Source organism: Neoarius graeffei, chromosome 4, assembly GCF_027579695.1.
Source record: "Neoarius graeffei isolate fNeoGra1 chromosome 4, fNeoGra1.pri, whole genome shotgun sequence".
NCBI classification, from domain to species: Eukaryota; Metazoa; Chordata; class Actinopteri; order Siluriformes; family Ariidae; genus Neoarius; species Neoarius graeffei.
In genome coordinates this window covers 65543372-65564505 of record NC_083572.1, presented here as the reverse complement: position 1 = coordinate 65564505, position 21134 = coordinate 65543372, and the positions used below count along the sequence as shown (strand labels likewise).

Genomic DNA, 21134 nt, shown 5'->3' with positions numbered 1-21134 from the left:
GCGTGTTCAAGCTGCCAGTGTAGCTGCAGTCTTTTTAGTTGCGAATTACAAGTATTTCCTCTTGTGTTAATAATTGGCCATGTCAAAACAAGCAAAACTTTCCTCCTTCTTTCGACGTGAAGAGAGGTAAGCAATTTATTATATATTTTTTTCCATCAAAGTTGCATTTTGTGGCTTCGAAGCTAAGTTTTAGTGCCGTTTCTAAAACACAGCATCAAAAAAAATGTGGAAGAAACAGCAATAATGGAAGAGCCGGTTTCTAAGCTGCCTAAAACTAGCAATGGCAATTATTTTTTGTTACATAATGCACGCAGGCTGCCAGTCAGTGTGTGACACACACACACACGCACCTGAAAAATCCTAGCTACGGCCCTGATTTACATGAGAAATTTGGTATTCATTGTTGTTTAAATTTACAGACAATACGAACTAATGTAAACAATTGGCTTCAACTCGCATAAATATGAATTGGAAATGTTTAGTTCACTTTAGCTTCTGCAAACGCACAACTCTACTAAAAGATTGATAAACGAGGCTCAACGTCCCCAACATTGAAACCTGAAAGTTTTAGAAACTCTAACAGACCTTTACTTTTTAACAGGACTGTTTTGGGATTTTGCTGAGTTTACCTTCAACTGCCTGATTTTTTTTTTTCAAAGTAATGAACTGTGTAGCAGGAAAATCACCGCGTTTTCTAAATGCACTCCTGAAAATTACTCATTAGCTAGGGGAATTAAATTTGATATTTTTGGCATGTTAATCATTAATGTACATGAAAGAAAAAGGCTTAAAAGTTATAACTTGTTTTAGTAAAAATAAGTACTAAAATGCACTAGAATGCAGGGTTTTGCGTGTTATTAAAATTTTTTCGGGGGACTTTGGGCCCCCCCATCTTAGTTTGACTTTCAAAAGTTCAGGATTTTTTTCTTTGCTCCACTTTCATCTCCAAATACCAGTGTGCCCTATAATAATTTAAAAAAAAAACTATCCAATCTGTGAGTTCATGCATGTGGAAGTGGGTGGATAGCACTTCCCTCAGAGTGTGTTGCACCACCTCCGATGTTGCATGAGCAGCAGTTTGAAAAGACACGTTCGGCTGCCTTCGTGTGCCTCAGAGGAAGCACGTGATGGCCTTCGCTCTCCGTGGTTGGTAGTTGTCATGTGACGGGGCAGAGCTGCCTGATGGGTGGGAATTGGCCACGAATCCAACTCTGTGGCCTGAAGACTGTACTGTGGTGGAAAACCTACTGATGGTTACAGTGCTCTGATACCCAGGACTCCTTAAATATCAAATAAACCTCTTCATGCAAAAAAAACTTTACCAAATCAACAATTATACCTTTTTCTTTCTTAACCAAGACATTTTTATCTTTTTATTATTAGTATTATTAGGTCATATGAAACATCTGCCATACAAATCTTTGTATGTATAAAAACAAGCATGTCTAAAAAAAAACCTGGCCAATCAGATTTGAGAATTCAACAGCACTGTGGTATAGTTAAGTTATTCCACGAAATCGAGTCGTACATGAGCTGATAGCTGGTGAGGTGGGTAGCACTGACTACGTTTACATGCACGTCCAAATCGAGCTGCTGTTGGTAATCGAGCAAAGGGTCCCAGCAGGGGTGCCAGAGAAATCCAATCCTACATGCCCAAGTGAAATCGGGCTATTGTGCAAGGTGCATTGTGCACCCGAGCCACACGTGGCGCTACACGCCCCATCGTGTTGGTACACTTCCGGTTGTCGTCATGAAGAAGAGCTATAGTGTTGCCAGATACTGCTGACGTTTTCCAGCCCAAAACATGTTCAAATCCGCTAAAATGCATTTAAAACCCCCAGTCTGGCAACACTAGCAGTTCCGTGTTCAAGCTGTTAGGCTTGCTCTAACAGACTATGGCTACAAACTGTCCGGCGCAGACCACTGTTTTGTAAGACAACTTATTTTGCACAATATTATTTTTCTAAAGTCCATTTTTTGCTTACAAAAAAATTTTTTTTTTTTTGCTTACAATTTAACTTATGTCTTAATAAACACAAAAAGTTCAATTGTTTTGTTTTTATTGACATTCTTCAGATGTTGGACAGATACACACACACACACAAATACAATGACTTGTTTATGTACACAATTCACAGCTATGCAACAGCTGTACAGATGTATTTGGTGATACAGTAAGTGAGCTAAATTTTAACAGTGCAAACAATGCCACAAAAAGAAAAGATTCATGCCGTTGTCATGATTCGTTGTCATGCCGACCGAGGCTGTTGTGTTTCCCGCTTGTGGTCTCGTCACTCGTCACTTCCGGAAGTAGCTCGACAACTAGCTCGATAGGGTATACATGCGCAAAGTAGCTCGGCAGAAATCGCATAAACTAGGTCGTGTAGCTCGATTCCGAGAAATCAAGTTCGGTTCAATTTCAGCCGAATTAAGGTGTATACATGGCATTTTGAACTTCGATTTCAGTCGAGCAACGGCAGAAATTCGATTCTCTCTATGTGCATGTAAACGTAGTGACTGAGTTGGCTATAAGCCATGTATGACAAGATTGAGTGGAATAACTGTTTTATTCTATCCACATTCACCGGATTTTGAGAAACAGCATTTGTATTTTTTGCAAATTCGATAAATAAAAACTTTATACAAAACATCCGACAAAATCATTTCTGCTTAGAATGTAAACAAACCGGCGAAATGACAGTAGCAATGTGTGAAAAATGTGAGCATTCTTGGAAAAAAAAAGATACATTCTCACAAACACTTTTTTTTTTTTTTGTATTTTTGGGGTTTTGTTTTCGATTAGAGTTTCTATTTCATCCTCGGTTGTTTCAGTAACACGCTACGCCATTTTCTTCTTCTTTAGGGTTTTTTGGCAGTTGGCAAACCAATTTAAAGGTGCATTACTGCCACTGACTGGGCTGGAGTGTGGAACAGGAGATACTGGGGGGACACACACTATTCTTTTAGCTATTTCTGTTTCTTTTAAATACTTGATAGTTATATATCTGACTTGATACACTCTGCCATTTTGTTTTTCTCTGCTCACGATATATGAGCTGATATCCTAATAGGAGAGTGCGCAGTTGCTCATATCCAGTGAATGTGGCTTGAATAATAATCAAATGTACCTCGCACTGAGAGGCTCTGATTGAAATTAAACTGAAATTATCGATTCTCTGAGGTGACTTGCATAGTACTATTTTCTAAGGGGCGCATGGTATATTAGATTTATATCCCTCATCAAAAAATTCCAAACTAAAAGTGTTAAAACTGAATTTTGGCATAAACTCGCTGGAGGCAGCCATGTTTGTTGTTTACATCGGTGTGACCTTCGACCTGTGCTTGTGCAATGTACCATGCTATCGCCTGCCTCACTAGGCATGATCATGATGCGTAGATCTACACACACACACACACACACATGCTCGTGGAGCCACAGCTGTGACTCGAGTCAGCTGTAGAGCTTGAAATTGTCAGTTCATGGTATATCCAGGATATACCATGACTGACTCGGACCATACTCATAATATCTTTTTTTTTTTTTTTTTTTTTTTTTTGACATCACAAGATGCATTGCTTAATCAGTGGTGGAACTATTTTGTCATGTGAGCCATCCTTGGCCAATCCCTGCACAAGAATTTTTTGATGAGGGATGTACAGTGGCATGCAAAAATTTGGGCACCCTTGCTGAAAATGTCTGTTACTGTGAATAGTTAAGTGAGCAGAAGATGAACTGATCACCAAAAGGCATAAAGGTAAAGCTGGCACATTTCTTTAATATCTTCTGCAAGATTAAATTTTTTATTTCCATCATTTACAGGCATAAAATACCAAAAAATGAAAAGGACCTGAAGCAAAAGTTTGGGCACCTGACATGGTCAGTACTTAGTAACACCCCCTTTGGCAAGTATCACAGCTTGTAAACACTTTTTTTGTAGCCAGCTAATAATCTTTTAGTTCTTACCTGGGGATTTTCGCACATTCGTCCTTGCAAAAGGCTTCCAGTTCTACACGTTTCTTGGGCTGTCTTGCATGCACTGCTCTTTTGAGATCTATCCACAGATTTTCAATGATGTTTAGGTCAGGGAACTGTGAGGGCCATGGCAAAACCTTCAGCTTGGGCCTCTTGAGGTATTCCATTGTAGATTTTGAGGTGTGTTTTGGATCATCGTCTTATAGTAGGACCCATCCTCTTTTTAACTTCAACTTTTTTACAGATGGTGTGATGTTTGCTTCCAGAATTTGCTGGTATTTATTTGAATCCATTCTTCCCTCGACCAATGAAATGTGCCCTGTGCCACTGGCTGCAACACAACCCCAAAGCATCATCGATCCACACCCATGCTTCAGAGTTGGAGAGGTGTTCTTTTCCTGGAATTTGGCACCTTTTTTTCTCCAAACATACCTTTGCACATTGTGGTCAAAAAGTTCTATTTTGATTTCATCAGTCCACAGGACTTGTGAGGCGAAGTGGCCAAGTGGTTAGAGCGCTTGACCACTAAGCGAACGGTTCGAGCCTCGCCTCGGACGGTGATCTGGGGCTCGGCTCCTGTCCACCCAGCAGTGAATGGGGACCTGCTGGAAACAGTGGGGAAGTTAAAGGCGGCGAGGAAAGGAACTGGCCACCCTACCTCACCATGCCGACGGCCTAGACAGAGTGTGCTGTCTAACAGGCACTCCCCAACGTACGTACGAACGAAAAAAAACGTATATGGGACACTTTGACTTTTGACGGGACTTGTTTCCAAAATGCATCAGGCTTGCTTACATGTTCATTTGCAAACTTCAGACGCTGAATTTTGTGGCTAGGATGCAGGAAAGGTTTTCTTCTGATGACTCTCCCATGAAGGTCATGTTTGTTCAGGTGTCGCTGCATAGTAGAACAGTGCACCACCACTCCAGGGTCTGCTAAATCTTTCTGAAGATCTTTTGCAGTCAAACAGGGGTTTTTATTTGCCTTTCTAGCAATCCAACGAGCAGTTCTTTCAGAAAGTTTTCTTCATCTTCCAGACCTCACCTTGATCTCCACTGTTTCTGTTAACTGCCATTTCTTAATAACATTACAATCTGAGGAAACGGCTACCTGAAAACACTGCTATGTTCTTGTAGCCTTCTCCTGCTTCGTGAGCATCAATTATTTTATTATTCAGAATGTGAGGGAGTTGCTTAGAGGAGCACATGGCTGTTGATTTTAGGGACAAGTTTGAGGAGTCAGAGAATTTATACAGCTTTTGAAATCTGCATCATCTGACCTTTCCTAACGAAGAGTTTGAACAAGCCGCAGCTCAATAAGCTAATTAAAGTCTGAAACCTTGGTAAAAATTATCTGAGAACTGAAATGTATTGGGGTGCCCAAACTTTCGCATGGTGTTCCTTTTCTTTTTTCACTCTCCAATTGTACAAAACAAAAATGATACACACATCCTGCATAAAACGCTGAAAAGAAATGTCTCGTCTTTACCTTTATGCCTTTTGGTGATCAGTTCATCTTCTGCTCACTTAACTGTTCACGGTAACAGACATTTTCAGCAAGGGTGCCCAAACTTTTGCATGCCACTGTAACAGTACTTAATAGATTTAGAGAGTATAATAGATTAATAGATATGCTCTCAGTTTGCCGGTCTCTTATGTTCTCTCGCAGCCCTAGTCTGGTAAACGCACTTGACTTGTTGGTTGCTTTCAGAACAGCTATATTATGGAGGATTGTGTTGCGTTAACAGAGTGGTTAATGCAAGGACAGCTGTAGGCACTGCAGATAATTTGAAGTTAGATAGCTGAATAAAACTTCTCGAAGGAGGTAGAAATAAATTGTTTTTATTGCCCTGTGCTCTTTCCTTTAGTGGCGGGACTCAGCTGACGGTCACTGGAACTAACCTTGACACTGTAAGAGAGCCCAAGATGAGAGCAAAGTCTGGAGCAATCAAGTCTATTAATGTAAGTGTATACACACGCGCGCACAACAGTATAGTGACAGTGTGTATATAATTATCTCTTCTTTGCAGCTTGGTCTCCAAAATCCCGCTGGTGTCTTCAGTTTTTTTTTTTCCCCCCCTTTTGCACCATAAAAATACATCATTTCCCCATAGAAACAGATCCGTGGGGGCGGGGAGTGTTTAATTGCCCTCAGAGTGACCCTGCCTTAAGCCTTTTTTTCACATGTGTGTTTCTGTAAGTGTTTAAGTGCGGCTATGTGGCACCGCATCTCCTTTAAGCAGTTTAACCTTTTAAATGTCAGCCGCTGACAGAAAATCGGGTCTAAAAGAGAAGTTGCCGAGGTCTCCGGCTGAGCCCCTGCAGGGCTGGAGGAACCTTTCTCCAACAAGACCTACGCACTTTTCTCCCCTCTCTTCTCATCCTACTCAGTCTATTCTCTCCCTCTCCTTCCTTCTACCTCTTTACCCAAAGTCAGTCCACATATACGCCGAGTTTATGTCAGCCTTCACCCTTTATAGAGTCCTGTGGAGTTTGTTTGGGATCTGTGGTCTCAAAGTTTTGGGGAATAAAAGGGTACGAGGCAGAGAATAGGAGGAGACGATTAAAAAAAGCTGAAGCCCTTCACCTTGAACCACAGGCGAGAAAAATGGAAAACTGGGACTAATCTGAGACACAGTTTCAAGGCATTTGGGGAGGAATTTCCAATTTATTGTAAACAGCAAAGTAGAGTCTGAAGTGGAATTTTTAATAGAACTGCCATATAGTGATGGCTCAGTGAAATCTTTGAGTCATTTTCAGTCATTTGGGCGGCACGGTGGTGGTGTGGTTAGCGCTGTCGCCTCACAGCAAGAAGGTCCAGGTTCAAGCCCCATGGCCGACGAGGGCCTTTCTGCACGGAGTTTGCATGTTCTCCCCGTGTCTGCGTGGGTTTCCTCCGGGTGCTCCGGTTTCCCCCACAGTCCAAAGACGTGCAGGTTAGGTTGACGTGGGGTGGCCTTGGGCTGAGGTGCCCTTGAGCAAGGTACTTAACCCCTAACTGCTCCCCGGGCGCTGCTCTGGGTACGTGTGCGCATGTGTTCACTACTTCAGATGGGTTAAATGCAGAGGATGAATCTCACGGTGCTTGAGTGTGCATGTGACCAATAAAGGTTTCTTCTTCTTAAATCTGACAATACAAAACTTTATATATTTTTCATGTTTACAAAATCATCATAACTTGATTTTGTAAGCCTCAAAAATATACAAGTTTTGTATCGTCAAATTTCTTTTTGATTCATTATTCAATTTCTGAACGGCTTAAGTATTGATCTAATCCTAAAGCTTCTATAAGAGTGTCTGTAGTGATATCAGGTACTGAACTTGATTCAGATTTTTTACATGTTCTATCTTCCCCTTTATCCTTCTTTTCTTTGAAAGGAACCGCTGTGTTGCGTTTTGCACAATGCGCCAAGCATGCCGAGTGGGCGGGTTTGACCCAAAACAGGCCGTATACAATAATGGGATAGCGATCGATGTTTATAATTTAATATTTAGCCGACCAATATTTATACATGGACTCGTACACAGACATATTTCACTCGGTAATCATAGCGATGGCTAAAATTACAGACTTACCTGTGGTTCGAGGCCTTTTTGGGGGGAAAAAAGTGCCGCTCCGCTTCTTACTCGCCATTTCTAGCCATGTGGTAGCGCGGCTCAATCACAGCACACGAAACATTGTCAACACCTTGTCAGCCAATCAGATTGCATCTTAGTTACAGCACATGGCAGCATAATGGCTGCCTCTATTTCGTACGGACGCGTTTAGTATTTGGCCATTATTTAGTTGAATGAAACTTAGCTTCACATCGTACGCTACTCAGTTGTGTACAGATATGTAAACAAAAATATTTTTTGTTACTCAGTGGAAAAATAGACGGCGGCAAATCGCCGTCTATAGTAGGATTACTACGACTGGCTACTTTTGAGACCTCTGGGGTCTTTAAAGGAGAACTGAAGGCAAATTTTTTATTATCAAAATTCTCATCTCATTTTATTAAATACGGGAATGCATTTCTGACAGCTATTTTGTCGCTGCTATAGCAAGTTCTGAGCGTTTGAAATATGCTCTGTAATATATCAGTCCATATGTCAAAGCAATGGCCGTAACCGAGATTCGCTGAGACCTGTGCGAGACATCGTAGGACGGAAGTAAAACGTACAGCGGAAATCAAAGTGACCGACATCTGCCAACGTTGTCAAGACGCACATGCGCCCTCTTTCGAATGCTGATGTAATCAAGCCGGAAGTTTTGTTTGTTTTGATAGCAATCAGGAAAGTTTGAAAAAAGTAGGCAGTAATCGTCATTTAAACTCGTTTTTGTGCAATATTTTGTTTGGAAAACAGTTTTCAAAATGGCGGCGCTGACACTTGACGTTTCGAAGTCTCGCACAAGTCTCGTGAAGATCGCGCGGATAAGCGACGCCTGCCGTGGACCAAACGAACTACATTCAACATGGCTAAAAACCGAATAGGCCGATAAGTATCATATTTAATTGCAATTAGTTGCCAATACGAGGCACGATATAAGATTATATAAAACCGAAAACTTAATTGAATAACGCGTTAATTAAGAAATAACACAAGTTTAATAAAAATGACTTCAGTTTTCCTTTAAAGGACTTGTAGCTTCATTTATTCTGTGCTATTAGAAAGAATCTGTTTATTTTTTTTTCTCTAGCATTAAGCCTTTCACCATTTTAATACTGGTTCAATTGATTCTTATTAACATCTGACCAGTTTAATACCTTTTTCCTGAATGTTCAGTGTTTTATCCATTTTTAGAGTATTGACTGTATAAATAATGAAATCCCAAAGAGGGTTGATGTCTTTTTCGCCTTCTCCTGTTCTCGCTTTCAGAACTGTACGGTGGTCAATAACACAGTGATGGTGTGCCTGGCGCCTTCAGTGGCCGATTCAGACTCTGAGAGAAGTGTATCGGAGGTGGGAACCAGTCCAGATGAGATCGGCTTTATTATGGATAATGTCCACTCGCTGCTGGTGGTCAATGAGAGCTTCACCTACTACCCTGACCCTGTGTTTGAACCCCTCCCTCCCACCATGCTGGAGCTCAAGCCAGGTTCACCTCTCATTCTCAAGGTAGGGGTTTATTTAACAATACAAACATTTTACTATGCAATCTTTCTATCGAACAGATTGTTTAAACAATAAAGGTCACTGAAGCAGAAAGTATGTGAGTCCTTTATATTTATTCATTGCACTGTAATCCATTTATTATGTCTCTCTCTTTCACTTTGTCTCAATGAAACGCTTAACAATGTGGGCATGGGTGGCAGTTAAGGTGCTGAGCTATTGATCTGAAGGTTGCGAGTTCAGATATAGCAGTGCCAATATCTACAGTTTAACTACATTTAGAAAAATACACACTTCGGTTTTAAATGTTTGATGAAAAAGCAGGTAAGACCAAACATGGGGGGGGAATCTATTAGCAGAAAAGGCAATTCAGTGAAGGAGAAGGGACATGGGGGAAAAAATGCTTTTGGTTGCAGTTTTCTTCTCCTCATCTTTGCCGACTTCATCTAGGTCAGAGGTATTCACTGCGAGGCGCGAAAGAACTTTTCTCAGCCCTGCGAACCTTTTCACATTTTGCATCGGAGCACCACATTTTAAGTCAAGTCAGTTTATTTGTATTGCGCTTTTGGCAACAGACATTATCACAAAGCAGCTTTATAGAAAAATAAAGACTTGAGTTCATTTTATCCCGAATAAATTCATCCCCAATGAGCAAGCCTGAGGCAACGGCGGCAAGGAAAAACTCCCTCACACGACATGAGGCCGAAACCTCGAGAGGAACCAGACTCAAAAGGGAACCCATCCTCATCCGGGTGATCACAGATGGCGTGATTATAAATAACTTGCTTGTAAAACTGTCCTATATAGTCACAAAGTACAACTGTGTAACCAGGAAATTCATTCTAGTTTTAACATGAAGTCTATTTTGTTGAAGTTATAAACTGTTCATTGATGGAAACTTGAGTGCAAAGCAGTTCATGACAACCGCAGTCCTAAAGTTACCAAGTCAACTGTAGTCCTCAGCCATCATGGCAAAGCTGTAAGCGTCCAGAGCCGTCTTCCAAGTGTGACCTTCGACTGTCCGTATGGGGCCGTCCTACACTGGAGTGGTATGATGAGACTCCAGCCAGACGTAGGGCATCAGGGTGGATCAGGCAGGTCATTTCAGACATTTGAGTATAACGGAACAGATTTCATACAAAATGCGCCATAAGAGCAGTGTGTTTTCGTAAATAAAAATGGCAGATGAGCGAATTGACATTTGGGCAGGCATTTTGATCTCTCCGATATTGACTGACACGCTCTTAAGCCTTTCTGTTCGTTAGTTTTGGGCCGTACTGAATGTTTTGAGTTGACTAAAATGGCCAGAAACATGCACTTTCTGATCCAGCTCAATGTTAGTGTTAAACCTTTATAATTTTATTAATAGTGTTAATGTGAACGAGAATCGGATAATTAAAAATGTTGGGTTTTTTTTTTTTGGACTTTTTGCTTTCCTGCTCAAAGGTGCAAGTTCTCCAAAAACCGAGAAGTGGGGGGGTTTGAATGCGTCTAAATTGGATGAATATTAATCTGTGAATTCACAAGCAATAGTATTGTGAGTCAATAGAAAACAAGACAAGACTGCAGTCTCTGGTCGGGTTAAAAAAAAAACAACATGGTGGAACTGCATATTATTAAGTAATGCTCACACTGAACACTTGCCTCACTGTGTTTTCGTACTGTTGCTTGGTGCACATCTGAAAAAATAAAATATCTGTCATGTGCACTAACATGCACTAGGGGTTTGTTAGTAAAATTCTGGTTGGTCTTTATACCTGCTAGAAATTTCTTGTTAGCAATGTTGGCACCTCTGCAAATATCCTGGCTGCCAAAGAACCACTGCTGGGTCTTTGAGCAAGGACACCGGATTACCAAATTGTGTGCTGAGATTTCGTTTATATGCCATACAAATAAAGAGAAGTATTTCCATATTTAACATTTAATAATTATTAAAAAAAAAATAAAAATTTAAGAGCCAGACTTGTTCACCATCCTGTCCATTTCAGAGTGATATCCTTCCAATCTCATTCGCATCTCGACACTCAAATCCTTCTCAGTAATGGATGATCCAGTGAATTAGTATTCACAGAGAAAGCTTTACACATATGAAGAACTAAGAAGTTCATGGGTTGGGTTGGATTTTTTTTTTTTTTTTGGCGGGGCAACCCGTCTCTCACTCACCGATGGCATCTGAAAAACTGTTTACTTTCCCCAGCATTCATTCCTCTCCTCTTTGAGCTGGCAGTGCTTTAACCCATCTCCTCTGGTGATACTGACTTTCTTCCACCCCCTCCTCCTCCTTCCTCTCTCTGCCTGAACTTCAAAGCCCTAGTTTGAAAACCCGTTGTGGTATTTTTAATGGAAAATATTTCTTTTTCCCCTGAGCCAATTCGAATGTAAATACCGTAGCAAGCAGCACCGTGACTCCCATAACCAACTTTCTATAGTTAAATCCAACTCGGTAATGAAACCTTTTTGATTACTACTCTCCTGCCAAGCGGCAGAGCCCCCCTCTCACCCTACACAGAAATTAAGAGCAGCAAATCAACCCAATTCCATTAAATAATTGCAGATAAATTAGATGTGCATCAGATTTTCCGTGCAATTAATTTTTTTTTCTCCACTTTGTGCAAGGCCTCCTGGGTATATCACAAGGTGTGTGTGTGAGTAAATCAACATGTGAGTGTGCATGTGCTTGCGTGTGTCACTATTTCTGGGTTTTATTTACGCGTTTAATTGGATCCCCTCTGGTGGTTAATATCTCTGCGCACACTGCCATGCCAACCTTTCTTGGTCTATTCCACCCCCAGGCCTGCCTCACCATGAGCCCCCTGGGGAGAGGGGATATTGGATATTGGCAAACTGACTATATCCATGAAAACGTTGGAATCCAGCATTTCATTGGCTCATATATAAGAGCCTTGATGTGATTAGCTGCTCTTCTTTTATCCGAAGCTTATAAATGTGGAAACGAAACAATTGCGGCTTTTAATAAACTCCATCTTCCATACAGAGGGATTGAAGCTGAAGTCAGGTTTTTGTATGCATTTCTGAAGGTCAAGTCTGAATATGGCGGCTGGGGGACAGAGAATTTTTGTTAGGTGCGTTACTGATTCAACCGTCATCTGACCTGTAGCTAAGACGCGCCCGTAATTTATAGCCGAATGCTTGATTTGTCCGAGTCTTTGTATATGTAGTACATACTTACACCTTTCTGTTTGTGTGTTTTAGGGGAAGAACTTGATCCCAGCGGCTCCTGGTAATGCCAGGATGAACTACACCGTTCTGATAGGAGATGAACCGTGTGTGTTGACCGTGTCTGAGACTCAGCTGCTGTGTGAATGGCCTGACCTCACTGGCCAGCACAAAGTCACCGTGAGTTCACACACACAGCCATAACAGGCTTCACCTTACACCTCTCTAGCCACTAGCAACTGATTTTTAGCCATTTGAACATGAATGTGAATGAATTTCGCTCTTTTCCTAAAGCCATACTCGAAATGTTGGATTTGGTTTGATGGTATGGTAAATCCATTATGAACCATAATTTCTAAAGCATATATCTGAATTTTCCCTCAATACACCACCAAGAAAAAAATGTGCTCTCCGCTCAAATGTCAGCATTTCTCCTAGGATGTTTGCAGTTTTATTAGTGCACCATGATGCTGCCTCAGGACCTGATCACAGTAATGTTTGTTTCCGCTGTAATGTTAAGAAAAGAATAAAACTCACTGGGCTCTGCTGCTAGAGGAAAATAATCGGTGATGCAGTGGTGTGAAGCAGCCCAGTTAAGGCCCGACGCCACAATACCGATAACTATAAATAAATCGGTCCCCTGCAGTTAATGTGTTTAGTGGTCACACCAGACCGATAACGATACCTACAGCCCAGGCCTGGGTTTATCGGTATCGGTGAGATTGCTTCTGGAGCAATCCAATAAAACATCTGACCAATCAGGTAATTGTTTACCTGTGACATTGTCTGAGCACATGCTGTTTTCCCCGGGCATCTTTGTACATCTTTATCGCCTCATGAAGTCACTGAATATGGATTCACGGAAAACCAAAAAATATATATAATACAAAGCACAGATCTTTTATTCACGGATATGTGATATTTTCGATGAAATGTCAATAGTAAATTAATAAAGTAAACCTATAAATGCGGGTAAGAGATTTTAATTATGAACTTTAGCAGTCCAAACATTTGTTTTAGACTTTTTTTATTTATTTATTTTTAATCCATGATGCATCATCCGTATGTAATCAGTAACCAGTCTGTAATATGCTGAACGGAAATGATCAGCATCCGTGATGCATCCGTATTAAAATCTGTAACCACTCATTTTATTTTTTTGCGGTCCGGTTTCCATTAAATCCTATGCTCTGATTGGCTGGCGAGCGGGTCCGTATCCTAGGATACGGACCCCGGTTATGGACCTCTGGCGACTCGCTTGTTCACAACAAACAACAACATGGTAGTGTTTTTTTTTTTTCAACATTTATCTTTTTTTTTTTTTAAATAAGATTTATTTATAAGATTATCAAAAATCTTATAAATTTTTGCCAGCATTTCTCAGGAGAATAGCATTGATTTTACAGCATGGATAGCGATAACGACAGTGTTCACAGTGAAAGCGAGTTTTACTACCCTGAGGAAGAAGAAATAAAATAAAATATTTCAGGAGAAAGCTAAAAACCTCTAACTGTTGCTAACGCCGAGCAAAAACATGGCTGAATCCTGAATGACTCAATTTAGTATAAATAGGGGACTACATAGGCGGCAAAATGTACCGTATTTTCCGGACTATACGTCGCTCCGGAGTTTAAGTCGCATCAGCCAAAAAATGCATTATGAAGACGAAAAAAACATATATACGTCGCACCGGACTATAAGTCACACTTTTTTGAAGGGTTATTCTATCCATAGAATCTATGATTCTCTCTGATAAGCGGCGCGTGGTTACTGCGCGACTGCATTGTTTATTTAATAAACGAACAGCTGAGCAGTGATAACGCGCCCTTTGCCCTGTAAGTAGCCTAGTCTGATTATTTTAAATATCTACTACTGTCTTTAATACTATCACTATCGTTATTACTAATAGCCTATATTATTATTATAACTAATATTAGTAGCCTATTACTGATGCATTAATCAGTTTGCTTTTAGAATATTTTTACCGGTAGGGCTTATTATCGCCCCATGGCTCTTTCATCTGTGTTATTAAAGCTGTAGTCATCATCGAGGAGTGTCATTCTTCATTTTTGTCGAATTTTATTTCATCAAATCAGAGGTCAATTAGGCTATAGGTATATCATCTCCAAAGACAGGTACGGTAGTAAAAACAACCGTCTAGTGAAAAAAAAAAACAACAACAACCGCTTTTAAATCCCCTACTTAAATCCTTAAAATGAGTCATTTAACTCATGTCTTGTGTGATCTGATCTCCAATGGTGAAATAAACCGGTTGTGATGAGTACAGTCTGTTATTTTAGAAGATAAATGTAATATATAATTTAATATATAGACTAATAAAAATTAATATTTTATAATATAATATCACGACATATTACTGTCTGTAACTGTTTGTCACTAAAGCGTTTTCTAAGATCATAATGTCTCATTATTATTATTATTATTATTATTTTACACACACAATAAGCGCATGTGCGTAAAGTTATAGTAAACCATCCCCCGCCTTTTTTTTTTTTTTTGAGTCGCCGGACCCACCCACCTCCTGCGTTCTGGGACCTCCCACTTCACAAATTAAGCACTGCCTAAAATCACTACATAACTTATTTAAATAACTATAGGCCTATCATTAATAATAAAACACAGGTCAATCAAGTTTATCAAGCTTATGATTTCACTCCAAATCAGCAAATCCATTGAATTCCTCATCCTCGGTGTCGCTTCTGAACAACTCTGCCTCCAGCGGCAGATGAAGCGCCGTTTTCTCTTCTTCTGTGTGGCTGTCGTCAGACTCAGCATCAGCTCCAGTTATTCCGCGGTGAAAAAAAAAACAAAACATATATACGTCGCACCGGAGTATAAGTCGCATGGCCAGCCGAACCATGAAAAAAAGTGCGACTTATAGTCCGAAAAATACGGTAGTTGTTTTTTTTTCCTGCCATGGAAGTGCACTTGTATACCGAGGAGGAAGCCATTTGCATTACAGCCGTGAATGAGGATTCAAAATGGCGGCTCGGCTCGGTTTTCCCTTTCGGGCGCTCTCGTTTTCTGTTAGAATTTGGTAAAGAAAAAATAAATATATTATTTACCAGCTTAAGGTCGGGCCGTATGGTGAAATACCGTGACCTCGGCCTTGAATACTAACTTCGGCCCAGAGGGCCTCGCTCAGTACTTTCAAAACCTCGGTCACAGTATTTCACGATACGGACCTCCCAGCTGGTAAATAACACACACTTATTTTTTTCACAGTCCGGTTTCCATCAAATCCTGCGCTCTGATTGGCTGGCGAGCGGGTTCGTATCCTACGATACGGACCTCTGGCGACTCGCTCGTTCACAACAACAACATAGAATTTTTTGTCAACATTCATCTTTTTTTTTTTTTAAATAAGATTTATTTATAAGATTATCAAAAATCTTGTAATTTTTTGCCAGCATTTCTCAGGAGAATAGCATTAATTTTACAGCATGGATAGCGATAACGACAGTGTTCACAGCGAAAGCGAGTTTTACTACCTTGAGGAAGAAGAAATAAAAGAAAACATTTCAGGAGAAAGCTAAAAACCTCTAACTGTTGCTAACACCGAGCAAAAACATGGCTGAATCCTGAATGACTCCTATTTGTATAAATAGGGGACTACATAGGCGGCAAAATGTAGTTTTTTTTCCTGCCATGGAAGTGCACTTGTATACCGAGGAGGAAGCAATTTGTATTACAGCCGTGAATGAGGATTCAAAATGGCGACTCGGCTCGGTTTTCCCTTTCGGGGGCTCTCGTTTTCTGTTAGAATTTGGTAAAGAAAAAAATAAATATATTATTTACCAGCTTAAGGTCAGGCCGTATGGTGAAATAATACCGTGACCTCGGCCTTGAATACTAACTTCGGCCCAGAGGGCCTCGCTCAGTACTTTCAAAACTTCGGTCACGGTATTTCACGATACGGACCTCCCAGCTGGTAAATAACATTTATGTATTTTATATCCTTTTTTTATTTATATTTCCATAATGTGTGACCTATCTGTATTATATCGACCACTGGAGTATGTGCATGGGTCGTTTTGAAGTCCAAGCTGTACAGTATGACCCGGAATAATGTGCTACAACTTGGAAAAAACTTCCATGACTATTCCTAAGTTGCATGTGTTTATTTCCCTGAGTGTCAGGACCAAGCGATGTTATAGTCGGGATTATAGTTGTAGTGTGACTGCTCCAGACTGGAACTAAATTCAGGCAGAGTTATAGTTAAAGGTGTTGTGGGACCGGGCCCTTAGTGTTACTACCCCGATGATGAGTATTTACCTCCACTGGCATGTCTCCTTTCCAGAGCAGTTTACAAACAATTGCAATTTTATACTAATTAAAAATAACTCGTCATACTTTCATTCACTTCCTGTTATCGCTCATGTTATAGCTGCTATAAACCAGTCCCTCTGCTAAAGATAATAATGTCTTAGTAGAAGAAGCACGTTAATATAAACCTTGCTGCTGGCACTACGGTCCGAGCCCTTCTGTTCTAGAGAATGAATCAACACCTTCTGACCAGTCAGTTACAAGAAATCCAGCAGCCTGTGTGGTATTAAAAACTAATAAGAGCCCAGAGCAGTGTACTGGAAGTACTCAGTAAGCAGCGCAGTCGGCTTTTCCTCAGATTTTATGACTAAAGATAACACCTTGCTTAGACTTTGTTGTTAAACAACCACATTTTCACTCGCTTTCCATCCGAAACTGCATTAAACAAGCATTTAGAGTCTGCTTTTATACCTGATGATGCTTTCTATATATTTTTTGCCTGAATAGAATGGGGTTTTTTTTCTTCCCTTCTGAGAGAATTTATCCTCTATTGCATCTTCAGTTCTTCATTGTTATTGTTTACCCTGCATTTATTCATCTTAACCTCTGGTCAGTTAATTTCATATTCAGATGTGATTTTAAGTAGTTATGTCTACAGAGATTTGAGAAAAGTTGATAGTATTTACAGCCAGTAATGATTAGTGTGCTAGGAGACAGGCTGGGGTTTTTTTTTTTTTTTTGGACAGTAAATTCCATCCTTAAAGCTGGAGCTGCTTTCTTTTTTTTTTTCCCCTCACGGATTTTATACATTAATTTTCTTAATCTACCAAGGGTATTAAAATAGCATGCTGCTATTTTTCCCAAGCTGTCTGCTCTCCTTCTGAGCAAAAAGCCCCGAGGAGGAAGAAAGATAGATGGGGGGTAAGGAAAGAGAGGGGGTTAGACAGAACAAAAAAGAACGCGAGCCCCTCTGAGACCTGCAGGCCCAGATGTTTGTCCTCGACCTATATACTCTGACCTATATACGAGCTGGGTGAGGGAGCTGAACATCTAGGGTGCTTTTTGTTTTCTGCTTTCGCCTCACTTGGCTCATTTGCTTCACCCATTTTCTCTCATTCATGCAGTTTAAATCCCGCATCACTCTGTTTCTCTCTTTAGCCACTCAAATGTGCTTGAATATTAAATGTGCTGTTGCCTCCTCTGTGCGGACTACATTTCCCAGTATGCACCTCATCCTGGTTAAATTGCGAGCGTGTTGTAGTGCTGTGCTAGTCCCGAGCCTAACGTAGTTCGTAATAGCCTTCTGTGGTCGGGGCCGTTTAATTAATGTGCTCTGTGTGGAGGTGTGAGGTCTTAGTGGGTTTAATGGGAAAAGCTTTAGTCTGTGTTTTCCTGGTAATTACAGCTGTTAACAGCCACTTACGACAGAACACTCAACAGAGACATTAAGTGAAAATGCTGAAAACAGGGGAGGTGCCACACTTCACACATTTTGTTTAAAAAAAAAAAAAATGTTGGTATTTCTGTGTGTGTGTGGTGCAGGTGCGTGTTGGAGGGTTCGAGTACTCCCCTGGTACTCTGCAGATCTATTCGGACAGCCTGCTCACCCTGCCTGCCATCATCGGCATCGGGGCTGGAGGAGGCCTGCTGCTGCTCATCATCATCATAGTCCTTATTGCATACAAGCGCAAGTCCCGCGACGCCGACCGCACACTCAAACGCCTGCAGCTGCAGATGGACAACCTGGAGTCCAGAGTGGCAATCGAGTGCAAGGAGGGTATGACCACTTCCTGTCTCGCTCGCCTTACTTCCTATCTTTCCATATACATTATTGCCAAGAGCTTTCTGCATTTCTTTTTGCCCTTTTCCTTCTATAGCTCTTCTTTGTTTTCCGTATGTTTTTTTTTTTTGCTTTACTTACCATTTCCATTTTATTATTCTTTCTTTGAGTGTTTTTTTCCCCTTGCGCTTTTCTTTATTTGTGGGTTCTTTTTGTTGCTGTATCTTTTTTTCCGACACGTTTTTTTCTCCTATACCTTGTTTTACTTAATTTTCCTTTTCATTCTTTTCCCCCCCTTGTATAACATTATTTCTTTTTATATCTTTTTCCTTTATGTTCATTTATTTTTTCCTTTTTTTTAAATTCTAAATAAATTTTTTGTTTCTCTGTATCGATTCCTTTATGATGTTCCTTTTGTTATGTTGGCTTGTGACTACCTTCATAAAAAGCTTCTCCTAATGGCAGTGCTTGGCGAAATCTCTCTCTCGCTCGCTCGCTCTATGCATTGTGAAGGGCGTGAGACTAGGCAGCCGTTATCTCAGTGTGGGTCTGCCCTGAGGCGATGCCCTCGTCCATGTCCCAGCCTTGAGATTATGCAGACATGTCGACCTAGAGAGAAGGATGAGAGAAGCAGGAGAAAGAGAGAGCAAGTACTTATGAGATAACAGGAGGAATGATCTCTAGGATGAACAGAGATTGAGTGCGAGGGAAGGAAAGCGAGAGCGCTGTTGACCCATTATTGCCATGTTCTCTGAAGTACTGTTTATGCACACTTTTAATTCTCCTCCGTCTTTGTTTAATTTCAGTAGATTTTTTTTTTCTTTCCCCTGCACTTGGGCTTCAGTTCATTTGGTTAGCCATTGATTTGTTAGTCATGGCAGTAAATAATGCAGGTAGTGATTGTTTAGACAGGTAAGCAGTGTTCGTCTGAAAGGAACAAGACAATTGTCAAAGATCGCTTGTCTTCAGGCAAAACAAATACTAATACATTCCAGTGAACCTCCCTCTCTCGCACGTCGTCTCTCGGTCTTTCACCTCTCTTGCTTCTTCCTCTCCGCTTTCCTCATTAAGTTGCCAGCGGAGTCTCGGGCCTGTCAATAACCCACAATTCACCTCTCCTGTCCAGACAGGATGTCAAAGGTTGACATCCACGCCTGCTAAACTCTTCCCCCTCGGCTGCCCTGCAGTGCCTGAAAGAGACAGGCACACGGCTGCCCACACTCCTGCCTGTCAGAAATTATAAACACCCCTTTGCCAGAGCCTGTCCTCCCTGCAAACAGGCGTCTGCTGCAGCATCCTAAAGGAAGTGTTAAATCCCTCTGACAAGAGGCTGCACTTTAGTGGCCTGCTGCTATTAATTGGGAAAGAGAATCTAGTCAGGACGTATTCCGTCTTCTTCAGACTATGTGAAGGGCCTCGCTAACCGTGACTGACATTGTAGGAACAAACTGGTCAGTTCCTGTTTGCTTTATTGCACGTTTAATCTCTCCATCCTGGATGCGGGTTCTCTGAGTAGAGCAGGCACTTTGCTTTTGTATACCATTCAATATAAACCTGGCCATGTGTCTGTCCACAGCGTTTGCTGAACTGCAGACCGACATCCACGAGCTGACTCAAGAGCTGGACGGAGCAGGGATTCCGTTCCTGGATTACCGGACCTACGCCATGAGAGTGCTCTTCCCTGGCATTGAGGATCATCCTGTGTTAAAGGAGATGGAGGTACAATGCACTGTGCACGCACATGCACACGTTTTTATGCATTTAATCGTGATCCATCATAGCCAAAGTCCTTCCCACGCCAAGTGGCGCGTAGGGCGGCGCCGATCTCCGTGTCTGTAGCCCTCGGCCCTCTCGCCTATTACATAGCTAGGGTTACAGTGGCGGGCTGGTCCTCTGGTAACCGCGAGAGTTTGACTCCCCACTCGCATCTGTATTGCAGCGTGCCTTGCCAGACGGCAGTAGGTACCATTTTTATATGATGGTATGACCCGACCATGAGTAGAACTCGTGATCTCCCGATCGTGACGCGGACACGCTAAGCACTAGGCCACTCGCCGGTGATCCATCATAACCCCGAATCATTAAAGTGCTAGTCTTATGAAAATGACTTCACCTCTGGAAATTGTACCGTATAAAACTAGACGTTAAATAGTTTACTGTCTGAATTGTATTTTAATATGAGACCGGGAACACGTTCTATTTAGCCGGTGAAGTTTGGCTCCTCGAGTCCGCCATTACACGAACGCGTTCCTGGTAAGTTACTGTTAATTCAAAGGAAGTGACATCATATGCGAAACGCTTGAAAGTTCGTGGCATTTCTGGCTTCGTCTGCTTTGCAAAGTGTAGCACGTTTTTAACATTTTTTTGTTTTTTTTTAAATTCCAAAACAAAACTAAAACCAAAGCATGCCTACTAAGAGGTGTGTCGTTCAAGGCTGTTCAAGTGTAGCCGATTTATATTTATAAAAAAATAAAAGGCAGCGTTTCGATCCATTATAGTCCAAAGTCGGCAGGACACTTGCAGAACGAATGGGTTCGATTTGTACGGCCATAAAGAGGTAACTTCAAGCCGACAGGACGGTTTGGTGTCTGCTCCATACATTTTGAAAAGGATAAACTTGTGAGGCAGATTCACATAGAAGGATTTGAGTGACGTCTGGTACGCGGAGCAGTTCCTACCATCTGGAAACAGAAGTCTGAAGCGCCGTCCCAAAGAGCTCACCACACAGGAAGTGTCAAGCTTGTGTTCTCAGGCCTCAACGTTAACTTTTGACACCTTTTGCTCTGCAGGGCAAATGGCCTCAAAAAAATTTTGCCCTAAAATT

The 21134-nt window shown here is 41.3% G+C and overlaps 1 protein-coding gene across 1 annotated transcript in view; it reads left to right on the top strand.

Annotated features, from left to right (window-relative positions):
* plxna1b (plexin A1b) overlaps positions 1-21134 on the top strand; it is a 422572-nt gene that overhangs the window by 376406 nt on the left and 25032 nt on the right. The window contains exons 17-21 of the mRNA XM_060919493.1: positions 5841-5934; positions 8833-9072; positions 12280-12423; positions 18073-18307; positions 19887-20029. Of these exons, the coding sequence (XP_060775476.1) occupies positions 5841-5934; positions 8833-9072; positions 12280-12423; positions 18073-18307; positions 19887-20029 (856 nt within the window). The remainder of the gene's footprint in view (positions 1-5840; positions 5935-8832; positions 9073-12279; positions 12424-18072; positions 18308-19886; positions 20030-21134) is intronic.